The sequence below is a fragment of the Ylistrum balloti genome, unplaced genomic scaffold (genome assembly GCF_031769215.1).
Source record: "Ylistrum balloti isolate Yb309-2 unplaced genomic scaffold, AGI_CSIRO_Ybal_v1 Utg370222, whole genome shotgun sequence".
NCBI lineage: Eukaryota > Metazoa > Mollusca > Bivalvia > Pectinida > Pectinidae > Ylistrum > Ylistrum balloti.
Window position 1 is genome coordinate 683,329 of NW_026782186.1, and position 19,616 is coordinate 702,944.

Sequence of the window (19,616 nt, forward strand, 5' to 3'; positions counted from 1 at the left end):
AAAATCGTTCCGGTTACATTACTTTGATAAAATCCTAGCTACCATATATCAATTCTCGGTCAATGTGCAAAATAAACAATGAAATCAACGTGTCTACCTTACGTCGCAGCTGTTGTACAGTCAATGAAGTTTACTTTCTGTTCAAAGCGGAAGTAACGATCGTAGCGCCGCCATCGAGATTATTTCCGTGCCAAATGTTTACACGTAGACGCTTGAATTAATGTTTAAGGCCCATTTAGTAAACACAGATGTGAGTAAGACAAATTTAAAATTATTTCAAACTTTAAGATTTATAAGAATAATTTCAAGGTAGAATTTGCTAATGCAGTTTTTGATGAAATCTAAATTTGAAAAATTACAAGCGAAACCTCCATTGTAATTTTGAAGAAAAAATCCCCCGCAAGGTGTCTGTTCAAAATCCAAGATGGCGTCTCAAATGGCTCAGGCAGAATCAGGCGACGACTCTCTTTATCCAATAGCCGTGTTGATTGACGAGCTAAGGAACGAAGATGTACAGGTAAATGAACAATAATGTGTTTTCTTCGATTATATGTAGTCATGGTTGGCATAGACGGTCAACATTTATATAAATTGTTGCCAAACTGAAGGTTGTCATGACAAGTATGACAAGCCGTCTCATGCACAGAAAATACCTATATTCCTGATGTTTGTCGTTACTGATATTGAATTCCCTGCTTTTATATTATTTTTTGCATTACTTCGATATTTTGTTTCAATGACAACACATTTGCAAAGCATTGTACCCAGGAAACACTTAGGGGCCGAGTTGACATCAATGTCTATTTATATACTGCAGAGCACAACATTTGAATATGAATCATAAATGGGTTATCATGATTTCGTTTTATCTCTTCGTCATTCGATTGCTTATTTTACTTTTACTTTTAGAGGACTAAAAAGTGTAATTTCAGGATCAGGCTAGCCAATAGCAGATGATGAACCAACCCAATTACACATATATAAGCAAATTGACCGATGGAAATCAATTGCTTTATAGAAAACTGGTGGTTGAATTTTAAGGGAAATGTTCAAGATTAATTGAAGCATTCCATGAATTGATGGAATTCATTTAGTGGAAATGTCATGCATAAGTACAGAAATGTTATCCAGACCCATAAAACCTGATATATCTTAGGGTCAAGGACCTTAACAGATCAATTACATCATATAATTTAATAATGTTTTATTGGTAGAGAACTTTGTGTTTATTGATTTCAAAATGTTTTATTGAAAGAACAGTAAACATTCAATAGATGTTCCTTATTAAAACCATATATGCTATCAAACACAAGGTAACACATTATGTCTTTATCAGTATTTTCATTAAGTTCTGAAACAGTATGTTTGGGTTATTTTATTTGATTTTGATGTTATTAATCTACAACATTATCTATCATAGTTGAGTTTGGTTTATTAAATTTTTCACTCTTGCTCATAGTTAACAATACATGTATAGGAAGGATAGGAAGGAAACTGTTTCTGTAGAAATAGTATGAAATATTGGTTTTTGTAACCAGAATATCTTTTGCATTTGTTAAAGTATCAGCCAACAGGAAGTATTCTAGGACGGAGTTCTTCTGACAGTGCCAGGCAGTTAACCTGGAATATGAAGATTAACGTGATGTAGGAGGAAATTGTACTGAACTTTCAGAATTAACACCAAAAGAGCATTATCTGTTAGTAAAGTCACTTTCTTCGTGTTGACTCAGAAAATTATGATTTCCAGGGTTGCAATAAGTTATGTATAAAATATATAACAAGTATTGGTCTTTGCTTGGTTTTTTTGCAGTTTGAAGCAGAATCTCTTATTATGTTAAGTTGGTATAAAATAACTGGTGTTTTTGTTTTTAAAGAATAATTACGATATTTGGTATGTATTGCAGTTGCGCTTAAACAGCATAAAAAAACTATCAACAATTGCCCTAGCCCTTGGTGTTGAAAGGACCAGGACTGAGCTCATCCCTTTCCTTACAGGTAAAAAGATCAAAAGTCTTTGCTATATGTCAGGGTCTGTCTTTTAAACAGTCCTTTTCTCAACCCTTACATAGCTAAGGGAGCAAGTCATTTGATTGATTGTAATTATTTAAGTTTTCATTGGGACAATGATATGATTTAGGTTAATTGCATATTTTCTTCTAGAATGCATTTTCTTCTTATTGGTTTAAACAACTAGATTTAAAAAAATGAATTGTGTAATTTGAACGTTGACCCCTATTGTATCAGTATAATGAAGAAACTACTATGTTGCATTATTATTGTATCTACCAGTGATCAATCTACAATTTATTTTCAGGAGTCCTGTTCAGTTTTAATGCTAAAGAAATAGGTCTCACAATGGAATATTAAAATATTCCCAGAAATTCTTGGAGTCTCATCAAAATTCTGTTAGTACAGGCCTTAGGACTTTTAGATTTATCATTGGTCTATCTTTTCAATTTGTATTTAAATTTGGTTTTTGTAGATACAATCTATGATGAGGATGAAGTTCTGTTGGCTTTGGCCGAGCAACTCGGAAATTTTACTCCTCTTGTTGGAGGACCTGAGTTTGTCAACTGTCTTCTGGTATGTGTGGTTGTCTGGTGGGACTATGGACAATAAGAAAATATGCCAATATGCTTGTTATAAAAAGTTCTGTGTTTTATTTTTCTAAATATTTGATAGAACAAATTATGAATATCTTTCAAATTTTTACAAAAGAATATTTAACTTTATTTTCACAGTTTGTAAAGTCACTTGCAACTTTGATAATTTGATGAAAAACCAAACCAAAAAAAGAACATTATGACGTACTCAGGTTAATGAAGTTATTCTATGATTAGTACTTTATATCCTTTAGACTAAATGATCTTAATAAACATCCACAACTTTGGGAATCTCATACATTTGTGAAAAAAACAGAGAGCAGAGGAGTTTGTCCATGTTGCAAATAGATGGGATGTTAGTAAATCTGTGGAATCTATTGTTGATTATCAAATAAAATCTGACGGGAATTTCATTGATGTTTATCAAATACATAATCAGCTGCCTGTTGTGTGTTCAATATTCATAGAAAGTGAGTGGATTCGCTGTGCCAGTATTATTTTAATTTTTATGAATTTTAACATAAAATACCTCATTTATCTAGAATGAACATAAGAATGGATATTATTGGCAATCAGCATTTTTTTTCTGTATGATCAGATACTTTTTTTTTTTTTGCAAAAAACAAAAGATTATATTTAGTTACCACTTATGAACTATGATAAATTACAAACAATCATCGCATCATATGAGGTTAAACGTTTAGATAATCTATTATATTTGATCATCATTCTGTCAGTATGGGATATTGGGATGTGATCAATATCTTATACTCAGAAATCAATGTCAGTCTCTGACAGGTAGTTGTTTAAGAGCCCATCAAAAGGTCCGTTTTTACTGGACTTGGTTGTTCCCTTTTGTAGCCTCCACTGGAGAGTCTGGCCACTGTAGAAGAGACTGTTGTCCGTGACAAGGCCGTGGATTCTCTACGTACCATTGCTGCTCAACATTCGCAGGCTGATCTGGAAAGTCACTTTGTCCCGCTTGTAAAGCGATTGTCTGGAGGTATGCTTATTGAAAATTCTCCACATATGGGAAAAGTATTTCAACTATCATAAGAAATCACAGGTCCTGTTGACCTAAATAAGACTTGGAGAGACTGGGAATCTTTTAAGAAAAAAAATCAGTGACGACATATGATGCAAGAACATTTCCAAACAGATTATTTTCAGTATATGCCTAAACAAATTTAAATATCATATTAAATATTTATTTCAGGTGACTGGTTCACCTCTCGAACATCTGCCTGTGGACTGTTCGCAGTGTGTTATCCCAGAGTGTCAAACACCATCAAAGATGAGCTCAGACAGTAAGTAGTAACATTTATGTCAAAAACTTGACAATTAGTATCAAGTAGTGTTAAATTGTATAGATATTATTGAATTATCATTGTAGTTTTCTCTGTGTGAGATGTGATTGCTGTGTGATTGCTGTGTGAGTCAGTTTTCTCTGTGTCCTATTGTAGTATATAGAGATGTGATTTCTGTGTGAGTCAGTTTTCTCTGTGTCCTATTGTAGTATATTTGCTGTGTGAGTCAGTTTTCTCTGTGTCCTATTGTAGTATATAGAGATGTGATTTCTGTGTGAGTCAGTTTTCTCTGTGTCCTATTGTAGTATATAGAGATGTGATTGCTGTGTGAGTCAGTTTTCTCTGTGTACTATTGTAGTATATAGAGATGTGATTGCTGTGTGAGTCAGTTTTCTCTGTGTCCTATTGTAGTATATAGAGATGTGATTGCTGTGTGAGTCAGTTTTCTCTGTGTACTATTGTAGTATATAGAGATGTGATTTCTGTGTGAGTCAGTTTTCTCTGTGTCCTATTGTAGTATATAGAGATGTGATTGCTGTGTGAGTCAGTTTTCTCTGTGTACTATTGTAGTATATAGAGATGTGATTGCTGTGTGAGTCAGTTTTCTCTGTGTCCTATTGTAGTATATAGAGATGTGATTTCTGTGTGAGTCAGTTTTCTCTGTGTACTATTGTAGTATATAGAGATGTGATTTCTGTGTGAGTCAGTTTTCTCTGTGTACTATTGTAGTATATAGAGATGTGATTGCTGTGTGAGTCAGTTTTCTCTGTGTACTATTGTAGTATATAGAGATGTGATTGCTGTGTGAGTCAGTTTTCTCTGTGTACTATTGTAGTATATAGAGATGTGATTGCTGTGTGAGTCAGTTTTTCTGTGTACTGTGTAGTATATAGAGATGTACTATTGTAGTATATAGAGATGTGATTGCTGTGTGAGTCAGTTTTCTCTGTGTCCTATTGTAGTATATAGAGATGTAGTATATGATTGCTGTGTGAGTCAGTTTTCTCTGTGTACTATTGTATTATATAGTGATGTGCTTGCTGTGTGTGTCAGTTTTCTCTGTGTACTATTGTAGTATATAGAGATGTGATTGCTGTGTGAGTCAGTTTTCTCTGTGTCTATTGTAGTATATAGAGATGTGATTGCTGTGTGAGTCAGTTTTCTCTGTGTACTATTGTAGTATATAGAGATGTGATTGCTGTGTCCTATTGTAGTATATAGAGATGTGATTGCTGTGTGAGTATATATAGAGATGTGATTGCTGTGTGAGTCAGTTTTCTCTGTGTACTATTGTAGTATATAGAGATGTGATTGCTGTGTGAGTCAGTTTTCTCTTTCTCTGTGTGTGTCTGTGTACTATTGTAGTATATAGAGATGTGATTTCTGTGTGAGTCAGTTTTCTCTGTGTCCTATTGTAGTATATAGAGATGTGATTGCTGTGTGAGTCAGTTTTCTCTGTGTCCTATTGTAGTATATAGAGATGTGATTGCTGTGTGAGTCAGTTTTCGATCATCAGATCATGTCTTGAGGAAAATACTGTACTGTTTATTCTTTGTTCACAGGCAATTTAAAAATTTGGCGGGAGATGACACACCAATGGTTCGTCGTGCTGGAGCAGGGAAGCTAGGAGAATTTGCCAAAGCTGTTGAGACAGAGAAACTGAAATCAGACCTTATACCTCTGTTTACAACATTGTCTCAGGATGAACAGGTAAAATATATATCAGTATCTTAGAGTTTTAGTAATATTATCAACCATTATTAATGTAAAACAATATGGTGGTAAAAAGGATTTTTTTTCTTCTTGTTATGGTGAAAATCGAGCAGTCAGTAATATGGTTTTGTTTGGAAAAATGTACGGTTTTGGAACAAAACATCTAGTGATGCTGGAAGTGTCAGATATTTTAAATACAGCTTACCCTACATGTTCAACTAAACCCCATATATATTGTGTCATCCACCTACCTTAGGTTGATATGTTTACTGTGTAGAAATTAAATGGATACCAATTAACTTACTACAGAAGTGGAAGTTTGTCACCCGCCATCTAAGGTTGGGGACTTGTTTGAGTAGAAAGTTTGACTTCTGTATGAGCTAACTTGTTTAATACATTTCCTGCAGACATTGAAGTATATATATGAAAAGTGTCATCATCATTCCTGATTCACAGAAAACAATTCTATTATTTCAGAGATAAATCTTTCTTTCACATTGTAGAAAATAGACATTAGTATTTGATATTTGATGAAAGGTAGAGAAAATTCTGTAGAAGTCATCAGTTATGTGTAAAATGGATTTTTATTTGTTGGTGATTGTGTTGTTGTAACAGGACTCGGTGAGACTGTTGGCAGTAGAAGCTTGTGTCAGCATTGCCTCCTTGTTACCCTCTGAAGACACAGATCAGTTTGTGATGCCTACTCTACGACAGGCAGCTGAGGATAAATCCTGGCGAGTACGCTACATGGTAGCGGACAAATTCATTGAAGTAAGTTCCAGGATTTCATTATTATGTAAATTCTTGCTAACGTGGATATTTTTGATCAGTAAACTATCATTATTTGGTTTAGATCACCAGTATTGATATCACCCACTCCATCTTTGAAATTTTTTTATTACTTACTGTATTTGTTTTACCTTTGGAATCCAAAAAATGTTATTTTAGAGAGTGCTATAGTCTTGTGTTGTGTCGCGTTGAAATAGTTGAAATAGTCATGTGTCCGAACGAAGTGTCTGGTTATCATAAGCTTTGCTGCATAGAAAAGTTGCTCATATTTCTGAAAATGTTATACAGTTAAGTTTGGGTGTAAACGGAATACTTTTTTATTGGTTTTTGAGAGGAAATTAAGAAACTGTGCATATTGAGTTTTGCATATATTATTTATAATGCTTTAAATACTTGTTTTGAAAAAAAAACAGATAAGAGAAGAGTTGATCCGCTTAACATTATATTATTTCTGTAATTGCTAATAATTTTATGATTTTGACACTTTCAGCTTCAAAAGGCGGTAGGACCAGAAATTACAAAGAACGACCTTGTGCAGGCTTTCCAGGGACTACTGAAGGATTGTGAGGCTGAAGTCAGAGCAGCCGCTGCTCACAAGGTCAAAGGTCAGTGTGAATAAATAGTTCACTCAGTTGCTTAATACATTCTAGCTACTGAAAATAGCTGCTCACAAGGTCAAAGGTCAGTGTAAAGTATTCTCTCAGATGCTTAAAGAACCAGACCCACTCCTCGACCAATATTATTTTATGTAAAAAAATTCATGATTTTCTATTTTTCTCGGGTAGCAAAAGTTCTGACTAACCCTGTAATACCTCAATTTTAAAGTAAATCACTACCAATCTAATGTAATAAACAGTTTAAAAAAGAATTTGAAACGACTCAGTGCTAATTCATTATTATGTGGGAAGTCCTGTCCGACTCATGCGCAAAGAACTGTAAATAAATCTGCCGTCTTCCAACATGGCAGAAAGTGTGTGAGGGAAGTGGGGAAGAAAACATGTTTTGACGGAATCTTGAGTTGAAAAGAAGGAAGATGGTTCATACTCTGTATTGCTCTCTGTTTGGCTCTCTCATGTAGTATCATAGCCCCCATTTGAGGCCTCTTTGCAATTAATCATAGTTTTTCTTGTAATCTGCACGTTTTGTGTCATATCTAAGCATTGAAAAATGTGATCAATGCATATGTTAGATGATTTCCATACATGATATATAGAGTATTGATTGCATTTATCGGTAAAATCAAGGGTTAACTGTTTATGATTAAAACATAAACACAATTTTCCATGGCCTGAAGGAGTCTCTTCAACATGTTTGAATTTAAAATGTAATTATTTGATAGTTGTTTAATTTTACGGGGCTAATGTTTGGTGGTTGGCACAGTGCTAATTCACAGGGATTGTTTTGTGGATGACTGTACACTGGTATCCATGTACACAGGCCTATAACATATAATGATACCTTGTGGATGTTAATTACTATGCTATACATGTGTCGTGTATCCCTTTGATTTTTATAAAATTTCATGATTTCTGTCAAACACCTGTCACCAGATATACCAGAAAATACGATACGATATATAGATTGTTGTACATTTTATAACAGATTTCTGTCAGAACCTGTCACCAGATGTACGAGAGAGCGTAATTATGACCAGCATCCTACCCTGTGTGAAGGACCTCGTTTCTGACGCCAATCAGCATGTCAAGTCTGCCCTGGCCTCTGTCATCATGGGCCTCTCCCCTATTCTTGGAAAGGACAAGTATGTAATAAATGTTTCATCATAATCAGTAGAAAGTGAGGAATATATGCTGACATTATAGTACAGTAAAAACTGCTTAATATCATGTTACAATATTTCAGGATGAAATGTTATATAAACAGGAAAGTGACATTAACCAACATGACATTAAATGGTTTCCATTGTAGTAGTGAATCCATAAGGGATTAACTATTTGTCTTTCAGTTTATAAAAATTTAGGGTTTTCTACTCAGAATCAAGAATTTCTCTCTCTGCAGACAGCAACAGCAATTTATTGTTGTGAAAAGAAACCTAACTCACTTTAGATGTACATTTAAATATATATAGTTTATTTGTGTGTGTTTATACATACACACATACATATGCTATGTATTACATAAGGTATTCTATATGTTTACAAACATACCTACAATTTGAAAATATGAAACTCCGATCAGAGTACGAAAGAACCAATGTCCTGATCGTCTTCGGTTGTAGATCGTGTGTTGCAGGGGTCAAAGAATAAAAAAAAATACTTACAATTTGTGTCTTTCTTCAGTTTATAAAGATTATGGATTGTTCAGTGTGCTATTGTGGATTTTTTTTGACTGATAGAGAGCAAATTGAGTAAGTGATAATATTGATATAGTGCTGATAGAACTTTCTTTCTAATTAAGTATGTCGTATCATTACAGCACTATAGAACATCTGTTGCCCTTGTTCCTTACACAACTGAAAGACGAATGCCCAGAAGTGCGACTCAACATTATCTCCAATCTGGACTGTGTAAATGAGGTGAGCTGTTGTTTGATTGTCACTGATCTGTCAGATTAGTGGTCTGAAGTCTAAAGAATGGTGTGAGTGTTAGAAATATTATTTCCTATTTTCTGACATGCCTTTTGAATGTGTAGGCCTAGGATTTATACACATATGCACACACACACACACACATGCATGCATGCATCCACACACACATACCTCATTTATGCTTGACTAACAAAAATAGTATATTATATGATTTGAGAAGTATAAAAAGCTCATTAAATGCAAATTCTGGATTCATTCTTCTGTTTTGGACTTAGTGTATTGGATTAACTCTGCAGTATTTTCTTTTAGTACTTATTTTAAATTTAAATGATTTTGAAATTGTTCTAGGTGATTGGAATCAAGCAATTGTCGCAGAGCCTTCTTCCAGCCATTGTTGAGTTGGCAGAGGACACAAAATGGAGAGTGAGGTTGGCTATTATAGAGTACATGCCACTTCTAGCTGGACAATTGGTAAATACCACAAAATCAGATTTCATTGTAAAATCTATAAAAAAAAAAATTGTGGGGTTCAAATTTTGTAGTTTTTCAAAAATGTATGTTTTCATTGACACTTGATTTCATGGATAAATCATGATTTAAATATTCACTAGTACTAGAATCCATAAATGCATGAGATCAACAGAAATCTGTTATCAACAAAATTAATCCCCCCACAAAAGTTAATGATATGTTGGTCTGTAAGTCTGTTATTATGTCATTGTACAGGGGGTATACAGTAGTGTTACTGAGGTCTGCCTGTCTCGTCCTGTTCTGAATCAATGTCATATCTTGAGATCCTTTTCACAGAACTGGTTTATGTTTACTGCATAATTTTATAATATTAAGTTCAACACCTGATTATATCATAGTTTGTATAGGAGCATTCATGTCATTTAGTAGTCTTTGTCTGGAGAAAAACCTGAAGCCATCTTTCATCTTTGTTAACATGTCAGAATATCTGGATCCTGAACAAAAGTTATTCCACAATTACACTTAAATAACTTATAGAAAGTTCTATCTCTTTACATTTGATGAAACATTGTGTACTGTAGTAGCCAGTAAGTGTTTTAACAATTTTTAATAAGTGTGTGAAATGATTTTAAAATCTGGTGAAACTACATGATTGCAGTTTTATGAACCACTCACAGTGGAGGTAACCAACATTTTCATAAAACTACATTAATATTTGTTGACATGAATTATTACATAAGACAAAATTACCTGCAATCAAGTTTGAGCACAGTTTCAATGCTAACTATCAAGTGTTGATAATTCTGGTAATAGATGTATCACCATTCCTTTTTCAGGGTGTTGAATTCTTTGATGAGAAATTGAATTCGCTATGTATGACCTGGCTCGTTGACCATGGTAAGTTTTGTTAAAATTGAATTGATGCCTCGGGTGTTTGATTTATTTTCTGATTTCTTTTGAGATCTTCCTTTCATTAGATCTTCTTAAGTCGTTGGGACAAGGAAAATGTTTTGGAATTGGATAAAATATAATTGAAATCAAACACAAATTTACACATTGTCACATAAACGTTTGAAATGATAGGACCAGCTAAAGGCCGAAATAGCAAGTATTTAGCTTGGCATTTTTAGATGACCATCCATACTTGTCCATAACTAACTGGCAGAATATCATTTCAGAATTTTGCAATAAGACGGGTCATTTCACTCATATTTCTGGAAAGATATTCTTAACGGTTAAAATTACTCCCCTTGTGATGGATTCGTTGTTTAATGCTTGACAGGAATTCTGATATTGTAAAATTTGATAATAATATCCGACATCTGTGAAGGTGCATTCATTTATAATGGAATAAAGTGTAATGGCTGTTCAATCGAGTTACACAAAAGTGGCCTTCAATAACACAATATATTGACCACCCCGTGTACTCTGAACTTATTTAGATGAGACAATTTCTTTTACCAGACCTCAATACAAGGTGTTGTATATTTTGAGAAATTTTAATACTGATTGTCTATTCCTAGTTTTCATCGTCACACCTGTCTATAAAGGCCACTCAAGGGTGAGAGAATAGTGACACAAGTGGCCTTTATATAGAGGTCCAATTACTACTAATTGTATTGTGAGACCAAATCAAGTGGCTTTTATGGACGGGTGACCTTTAGGTCGAAGTTAAGTTCTCAACCAATTCAAAGACTGAGAAGTTACATACCACTAGTGATGTATACATGCATCATATATTTATTTTAAATATAAGCTCATTTACAAAATGGTTTGTGAGTGAAATAGCAAAATGTATAATTGTTGTAGAGAGTTCAGTCTTAATTCAACAATATTTTTGATTTTCCAAAAGTGTGTTTTGCATTCATTTGGAAAAAGGATACAATTACATTCAAAACAAAGGTTACATGTGAATGCAAACAAAGGTCAAGCTTGTAGGCAATGATAGCTATCATCAATGAACATGACATGAACATGGTAAGTGATATCTGTCTAATACTTGCAGTGTTTGCTATCCGAGAAGCAGCAACATTGAACCTTAAGAAGCTGGTGGAAAAGTTTGGATCTGATTGGGCCACTCAGACTGTTATACCTAAAGTGAACTCGATGGCACGTGATCAAAACTACCTACATAGACTGACATGTTTATTCTGTATCAATGTAAGTACCAGTTTCAGGTTAGAAGATACCAAATGGAGTGACAACTTTGGCTCATTTACTCTCTTATGTAAAGAAATAATTCATCATTATTTTCCTGGAAGACTACACCATTTCTTCTTGGACATTTCATCAAAATTCATCTTCAGTAACAACTTATATTGCCCATGAAGTTGTGATCAACAAAAATTGTTAATTTGCATTTAGACTTCAGGAATATTACAGTAAAACATTGACTTGACCCCAGGACTCCAACATACATCATTTATATCCCTTGTTCAGTTTCCTGCATATTCTAAGCAAATTATCAAATAAATAATATAGCTGGTACCCAGAACAGAACCTGGAGTCAGAGGGTAGGATAGATATATTGCTGGAATAGAACTTAATTTCATTTAAATTGATGTTCATGTTGGATTTTAAAATCTGTTTGCAGTTACTATCAGAGGCCCTTGGGTCAGAAATCACAAACCAGAATCTTTTGCCAACGATCACCAGTCTTGCAGCTGACTCTGTTGCCAATGTTAGATTCAATGTGGCTAAAAGTCTTCAAAAACTAGGACCTCATTTTGACCAAACGTAAGTGACTTATTCTTGGGAGATTACATCCAACCAAGAGTATTTCCAATATATCTAATACATCTGGACAAACAGAGGACATAACAATTAAGTGTATATTAGTGTTAAAAGAGCAATCCGCTTGTGTATATTGTAATGTTTTAAGTGTCCCAACATTTTCCTGTAATTCTGTCCAGCAGTTTCAGTAGATTGAGCCTATTTAAGTTCAAGTAATATAATTTTCTTATGCTTCATGTGTCCAGACTTTTTCGTGGAAATCTGTCCAGTAGTTTTATTACATGCAACTTATATGAAAAATAAAACCACTGTGCAAGTGTAATATAGTTGAGTTTAAGGTAGACACTTACCTGTGAGATATTTTATTGAACAGTTTAAGGTAGACACTTACCTGTGAGATATTTTATTAAACAGTTTAAGGTAGACACTTACCTGTGAGATATTTTATTAAACAGTTTAAGGTAGATACTTACCTGTGAGATATTTTATTGAACAGTTTAAGGTAGACACTTACCTGCGAGATATTTTATTGAACAGTTTAAGGTAGACACTTACCTGAGATATTTTATTAAACAGAGTTTAAGGTAGACACTTACCTGTGAGATATTTTATTGAACAGTTTAAGGTAGACACTTACCTGTGAGATATTTTATTAAACAGAGTTTAAGGTAGACACTTACCTGTGAGATATTTTATTAAACAGTTTAAGGTAGACACTTAACTCTGAGATATTTTATTGAACAGTTTAAGGTAGATACTTACCTGTGAGATATTTTATTAAACAGAGTTTAAGGTAGAAACTTACCTGTGAGATATTTTATTAAACAGAGTTTAAGGTAGACACTTACCTGTGAGATATTTTATTGAACAGTTTAAGGTAGATACTTACCTGTGAGATATTTTATTAAACAGAGTTTAAGGTAGATACTTACCTGTGAGATATTTTATTGAACAGTTTAAGGTAGATACTTACCTGTGAGATATTTTACTAAATAGAGTTTAAGATAGACACTTACCTGTGAGATATTTCATTGAACAGTTTAAGGAAGAAACTTACCTGTGAGATATTTTATTGAACAGTTTAAGGTAGATACTTACCTGTGAGATATTTTATTATACAGAGTTTAAGGTAGATACTTACCTGTGAGATATTTTATTAAACAGTTTAAGGTAGATACTTACCTGTGAGATATTTTATTAAACAGAGTTTAAGGTAGATACTTACCTGTGAGATATTTTATTAAACAGAGTTTAAGGTAGACACTTACCTGTGAGATATTTTATTAAACAGAGTTTAAGGTAGATACTTACCTGTGAGATATTTCATTGAACAGTTTAAGGAAGAAACTTACCTGTGAGATATTTTATTAAACAGAGTTTAAGGTAGACACTTACCTGTGAGATATTTTATTAAACAGTTTAAGGTAGATACTTACCTGTGAGATATTTTATTAAACAGAGTTTAAGGTAGATACTTACCTATGAGATATTTTATTAAACAGTTTAAGGTAGATACTTACCTGTGAGATATTTTATTAAACAGGACACTACAGGGACAAGTAAAATCTACACTGGAGAAACTGAAGACAGACTCTGACACGGACGTGCAGTATTATGCTATGGAGGCTTGGGATGGTAAAGTTTCAAGTTTATTTTCTTGGAGTATTGAAAATCATGGGAAAGATTAGCTTGCTTTCATGGTTATAGCTTGCTTGATCAATTTTATTTTCAAAGTTTGGACTAAGTGCATGCAATAAGCTTTAACAAATTCATGCAGAGCTTGAGAAATATTTGAAAACAGGAATATTTAATAAAGGAGTTTGTTTAGTGCTTTGGCCTTAAATGCTGGATTTTAGTTTCCTGCCTTGCAAGTTTTCTTCATTTGTGTCTCCAACTTTGAAATTTGCTTTGAATTTCCTTGTTTGAAAATCCTAATCTTATGTACACATAAATTGTTAAATGTAAACGTACAAATCTCATTGATATTCATTTTTTTCCCAAATAGTACTTTTTCATAGGAAGTCATAGTTGATGATCTAGGTAAGGTGTGGAAGTGTAAAAATCAGTTACCTCCCCTTGTTCCTGTGTTTGTCATTGATGTTTTTATGAAAACATGATATTTCACTGATTCCTTTTATAATATTTAGATAAAACAAGACATTTTATTGTGATGTTGATTAAGGTGTATAAAATTTGAAAATTTTGATTCAAAACTTTAATTTCATAGGAATTTTATTGAACTTCATTTCCATACTAGTTTATTGAAGTGAATGAATTCAGTTTTTGTTTTGGTTTAATAGTGATGACTATTTAAATGTTATAGATTTAAAACATATAACAGATAGAAGTAAAGAGAATGATTTGATGTTTTATCAATTTAAGATTACTAAAAGAGAGAATGACTATATTTTATCAATTTTTAAAACACTAAACTTCAGACAATGGTTGTGAGAATATATTGAAATATTTCAATATAAAAAATCTGATTTATTGTTTGTTTATATTAGAGGTTGAAGTGTACCAGTAAATGTTTGAAAGATTCTTAATTTGATATTTGATACAAAAAACTGTCAACAGTCAGTATTGCTTTAAATCAACATTACACAATTTGTTCACAATTTCAAATTTATCCAAAATTTTGCACAGATAGGATTATATGCCTCTGACTGCAGTGTTATAACAATGGACCTTCTTAGTCAACTTCCTCAACATTAACTCTGAAAAAAGAATTAAACTTCTAATTAAATTAACAATTTTGAAACCTTTATGTAATTGTGCACTATTTTATGCCTTTTTCTTCACAGGTTTTAATTTAGTGCTAAGAAAAAATATGATTAGTAAATATTGACTGTGACATTTTCATCAAAATCACTGGTAACGATTTTATAGTCTGAATGATTTTAACAAAAAATTACCTGTTTTACCTTCGGTTTAATTAATTTTTACAGATAAAAACCTAATTAATTATCTGTTATTTCTGGAAGAAAAATATTAATGATAGCATGTAAACCTTGCGAACATGATCTTTATAAGCTATAGGTGCTGTTGTAGATCCCTGTATCAGAACTGCAGACGGTCTGTAAGGTGTGATTGCTTTCCTCTTCACGCTCTGTATATCTCACAAATTGTGTCTATTCTTAGCAAAAGTAATCTGCAATGTTTTAGAATTCAAGCTGTGACATGGCATAAGTTGGCAAATTTTCATTGAAATTTGATTTCAGCATTTTCTCTGAATGAACTTGTTAATAAAATGAGTTTTCAGTGAAAACTAATGATAAACACATTTATCTTGATTGATTTTGCCATTTCTCATGGTAATTAGTTTGTGTGAAATTTCTGGGTAAAACTAATTGGCTGAGTAAGGATAATGACATCAATGTTGAAGAGCTGTTGTATCCCTTGTGAGTTTCTAGACTTGGTCCTGATCTAAGTTGTGTTTGATCCCTTGGTGTTAATAGTACCTGTAGCTTTGTAGACTGAATTACAGTAGTACATTCTAGTTGTCACTTACAGGGACATCTGCCAGAAACTTACATCTAATTAAGCTAATGAGGAAATTGACATTTCCTTCATGTTGTTTGTACATAATTTCTCATTAGAATTCCATGTTAATCCAAAACACCAACAGGACTCCTCCCCCCTCCCCACACCCACCCACCCCATCCACCATTACACTGTTTAATTCACCTGGTTTTGATAGATAGTAAAGCGTTTTTAGAATCCAAACACAATAAAGATACTGTCTCTCATTCTTGACTCCAGAGTAAATCTGTATGCCATTTTGGTAACATGAAATACTCATTTCAACCCATCCTACTAATATTCAACCCCAACCCTCTTTTCACCCCCTCGGTAGCCTGTTATTGAACCCTAGGATACATTTACTGTTGATGCCAGAAGGTACTGTGAGGAGTGTGTTCTCTTGTATTATGGTGACTTAACTGAATTTCTCCGACTCAGTATAGTCATACTCTACCTGAACAGTTTCACAGATGTGAAGAAATGTTTTCTGTATATGATTAAATGACGATTTCAATACTTAAATCTCTCATTATTCCTTATTATATGCTTTGATAGATTATTGCTTTTTTCTATTCATCATATCAAGCTTGAAATTAAGAATGAGCTTAATCACTGAAAATATCTAGTTTTACAATATTTAAGGTCAGTGATTCTAACTTCACGCTGTAAATGCTATATATATGTATATTGTGTAATAAATTTATGTTGAATGAATTAGATATTTGCATGATCTATGTCGTGACCATATTACAGAAAACTTGTTAGTTTCATATAAGGCTGCAGAAATGTTGTGAAGGGTTAAATGGGTATTAGCATGAAAAAGATGAAGATCAATAAAAATGAAAGAAATAATACAGATTTTATAGAATTATTCACCAGTTTCCTTGTTGGAGTTCAATTGAGAAACAGATACCTGCCACAGAAAATATCCAGGTAGTTCTGTTAGTCAGGTATCATTCATCACAAGATTGTTGTAATATCCCTCTTCTTTTAACCCAAGCTTTAAAATATTTTGATATTATTTGTGAAGATCTCATGAATACAAACTAAAAATACTAGATGTTATATTTACCAATGGCTTTACAGTTTGTTTTCTTGTTTCAGGTTTGAAGCTGAGCTAGGAAACAAGTCTAGATAGTAGGTATGTTGACTGAATGGTAGTCCTCATCTCAATATCCAACTCACATGGCTGAACCAATCATAAAACACGGCCTGTTTCCACAACATATTTCTTCACAAACATTTTATAAATGAATTTTTTGAAAATAATGTAATATCTGAATATACCATAGAATTTATCTTAGTGTGAAGACTTGTACTGGTAGGATACGATTGAACATTTTCAGTTATTAAAAGAAAAATTTCCTATTTAAGATGGCCGAGACCAGATTTTTTGGTGAATTGAGAACTTTGGTTTTTCTGTAATGATATTATTGTAGTGTGTTTTCATGTAGATTAAAAGAAAATTTAGCATATTCAAGGAAAATTAATTTACTAGAATTTGTTGAAAAATATCAGACTTTTAAATCCAAATATTGAAAGGAAAATAAAACGATCACTAATGAGTTTTCTTTATATCAAGACAATTAGTCCTGTGTTAATCTAATTTTCTCGGCTGTCCCTGTTCATTTCAACAAATTCTGCGATAGAGTAGTATGATCAAGACGTTCCCTTATTTTGCCTTGTCTTTGTTGTAGGTAATTTTTTTCAACAAGTTTTGTGCTGTTTCTTCGATGTTTTATATTGTGAATCTTGCGGACATCATGTTGTAGCCATTGATTGTCATCAGTTTCATCTGCACGGCGGACAGACAGACAGATACTGCACAAAAAACTTGAGTGAACAAGAACAGACGTATATTTCACATTATAACTTATAAGGAGTTGTTACTGCACTGGTCTGTATGCCTAGTAGTTCCAGTCGGTGTAAGAATGTCACAGGTTTTTACGAAAATATGACGAGTATAAAGACTTGGACCAAGGAAAACTGAAATCCCAGGAAACATTACGACCTCTGCAGTATCAAGGACCATAGTTCTGAGCGGACATTTTGATGAGGTTCGGAATCAATGTGACCAGATTTACATTAGAAGATGCTTTACTTATCTGCTAACAGAGATGGATTATTGTCAACACTAAATATCCCTTCCTTGTATTAGATGGTTTGAAGAGTGTACTATTACAAATAATATGGATATTTAACATTTAGAGCAGGTTGAAAAATAAAATTGAGAGTCTACTGTATGTTATGAAAATACTAATGTTTTTACTTCAATTCTACTCTACTATGGCTGAAAAATATTTCTGAGAGAAAGCTTAATGGAAACCTAGAGTTATTTGAATTTAGTTGAATTTCTCTATAAATCTATCTTTATATTGTTTGGAATTCTGTAATAATTTTCTAAATTTCTGTTGATAGGTAGATGCTTGTTCTTTTGAGAGGGTTATGACACAGCACATTTTAACATGGCTTTTAAGTACATTTTACCATGATGTAAACAATTTTTTGCACAACAGTTGATAGCTAGCTAGTTTTAATGTTGTCATTGTTTATGAAGAGGAATGATTCCTGACAATTGTAGAAATCTCCTGTGTTTACCTGTCTCCACTACATACTGACAGAGAGAATTAGTATCCGCATGTCTTTAGTGATATCAGGAGATATAGATATCTGCACATTTGTCAATTATTATTCTTGCACACTTTTCTTAACTGAGAGAATCTTTCAGAATATTTTTTGTATGATTTGTGAAACAACAAAATAATTGAAGACGTAAGTAAACAATATCCTTGTGGATTGATGTAAGTAAATTATTGGTGTAAATTATAAGTTAGTAGAGATTTTCAATTTTGAAAAATTGTTGGAATTGAAGTAATGAAAGTTAGAACAGTATGCATATTAATTTTTGATTATTATAAATTAGATCCATGGCTTCAGACAAACATAACTACATGTATTTTATATGTCTCAACTAAAAGTGCTATGTAAGATGAAATCGAGGTTGAGCAAAAGTGAAAACCGCAAAAAAAAATTGTGTGGTAGTGTCGAATCGCATGAATTTGGTTAGCAGTTGTGATTGTTATGTATATACCAGGACCCTAATGGGTTATTACCATATAAGGATGTGACCAGTATTGATCTTTCCTGAAAGTTATGGTCATGAATAGGTCATTTCTCTTACCCTGGACAGGGAAATTCTGGCGTTTTACTGGTGTGGAGTTGGGATTACCTTGTCTCACCTGAGACTGGAGATGGAATTCCCCTGTCAGAATAGTGATGTCATGTCAGCAATTCAATCACATCAACAATTGAGGGGGAAAAATGAGTACCTTTTAAAGTCAACAGGATAAGAGAAAAAAATCCTTCACTCCCTTGTTGGTGAGATAGGATGATCTCAACCCTTGGGAAAAGATGTTTAAGTTCCTTACACTGGGTAAGCCACCTGCTTGGTAAACTTAATCATCTTTCCCCTTGGGTTGAGCTCCAGCTTTCTTACTTCCAAGGGGATGAGAGATTCCATTCATCCATATGACTTTTGGAATGTCTTAGATTGGTGGTGTCCAAATAATGGGAAGCTACCAAGTCCTTTTGCAGAATATAATGATTAAATGTCCATGTTATATTTGGTGGAAAAGAAATGTGTTCAGTCCTTCATTATATAATGTATTGTATCTATGGTTAAACATTTCTATTTTGGTGGGTAAATAATGGTATCAGATTACATGGGATGGGCTGATAAGGAAACAGTGATACATAATGAGATTAATTTCTGGGCGAGTAATATGCTGCTTGATAATACTAATTAAAACTAAAAGGATTTTGCTTTACACAAAACAAGCAATATGGACATTATATTTAAATAAAATTAAGTATGTAATGTATGGCTCTTTTGTCTTCTTTTAACCAACAATCCACTATTATCAGATGATCTCC

At 33.1% G+C, this 19,616-nt stretch overlaps 1 protein-coding gene across 1 annotated transcript; it reads left to right on the top strand.

Annotated features, from left to right (window-relative positions):
• Positions 1-409: 409 nt before the first annotated feature.
• On the top strand, positions 410-19,560 carry LOC132551866 (serine/threonine-protein phosphatase 2A 65 kDa regulatory subunit A alpha isoform-like). Its single transcript, XM_060216010.1, has 17 exons — positions 410-517; positions 1,905-1,995; positions 2,483-2,583; positions 3,465-3,606; positions 3,820-3,910; positions 5,473-5,620; positions 6,239-6,394; positions 6,903-7,017; positions 8,015-8,171; positions 8,846-8,945; positions 9,306-9,428; positions 10,265-10,325; positions 11,434-11,588; positions 12,022-12,164; positions 13,705-13,796; positions 16,788-16,824; positions 17,381-19,560. The coding sequence occupies exons 1-16, from the start codon at positions 425-427 to the stop codon at positions 16,802-16,804; spliced, it is 1,785 nt and encodes a 594-aa protein (XP_060071993.1). The 5' UTR covers positions 410-424; the 3' UTR covers positions 16,805-16,824; positions 17,381-19,560.
• Positions 19,561-19,616: the final 56 nt, after the last annotated feature.

Coding starts and splice junctions, on each gene's coding strand:
- LOC132551866 (XM_060216010.1), top strand. CDS start 425: ATGGCGTCTCAAATGGCTCAGGCAGAATCAGGCGACGACTCTCTTTAT. Junction 7,018..8,014: donor CGCTGCTCACAAGGTCAAAG/GTCAGTGTGAAT, acceptor ATTTTATAACAG/ATTTCTGTCAGAACCTGTCA. Junction 12,165..13,704: donor GGACCTCATTTTGACCAAAC/GTAAGTGACTTA, acceptor TTTATTAAACAG/GACACTACAGGGACAAGTAA.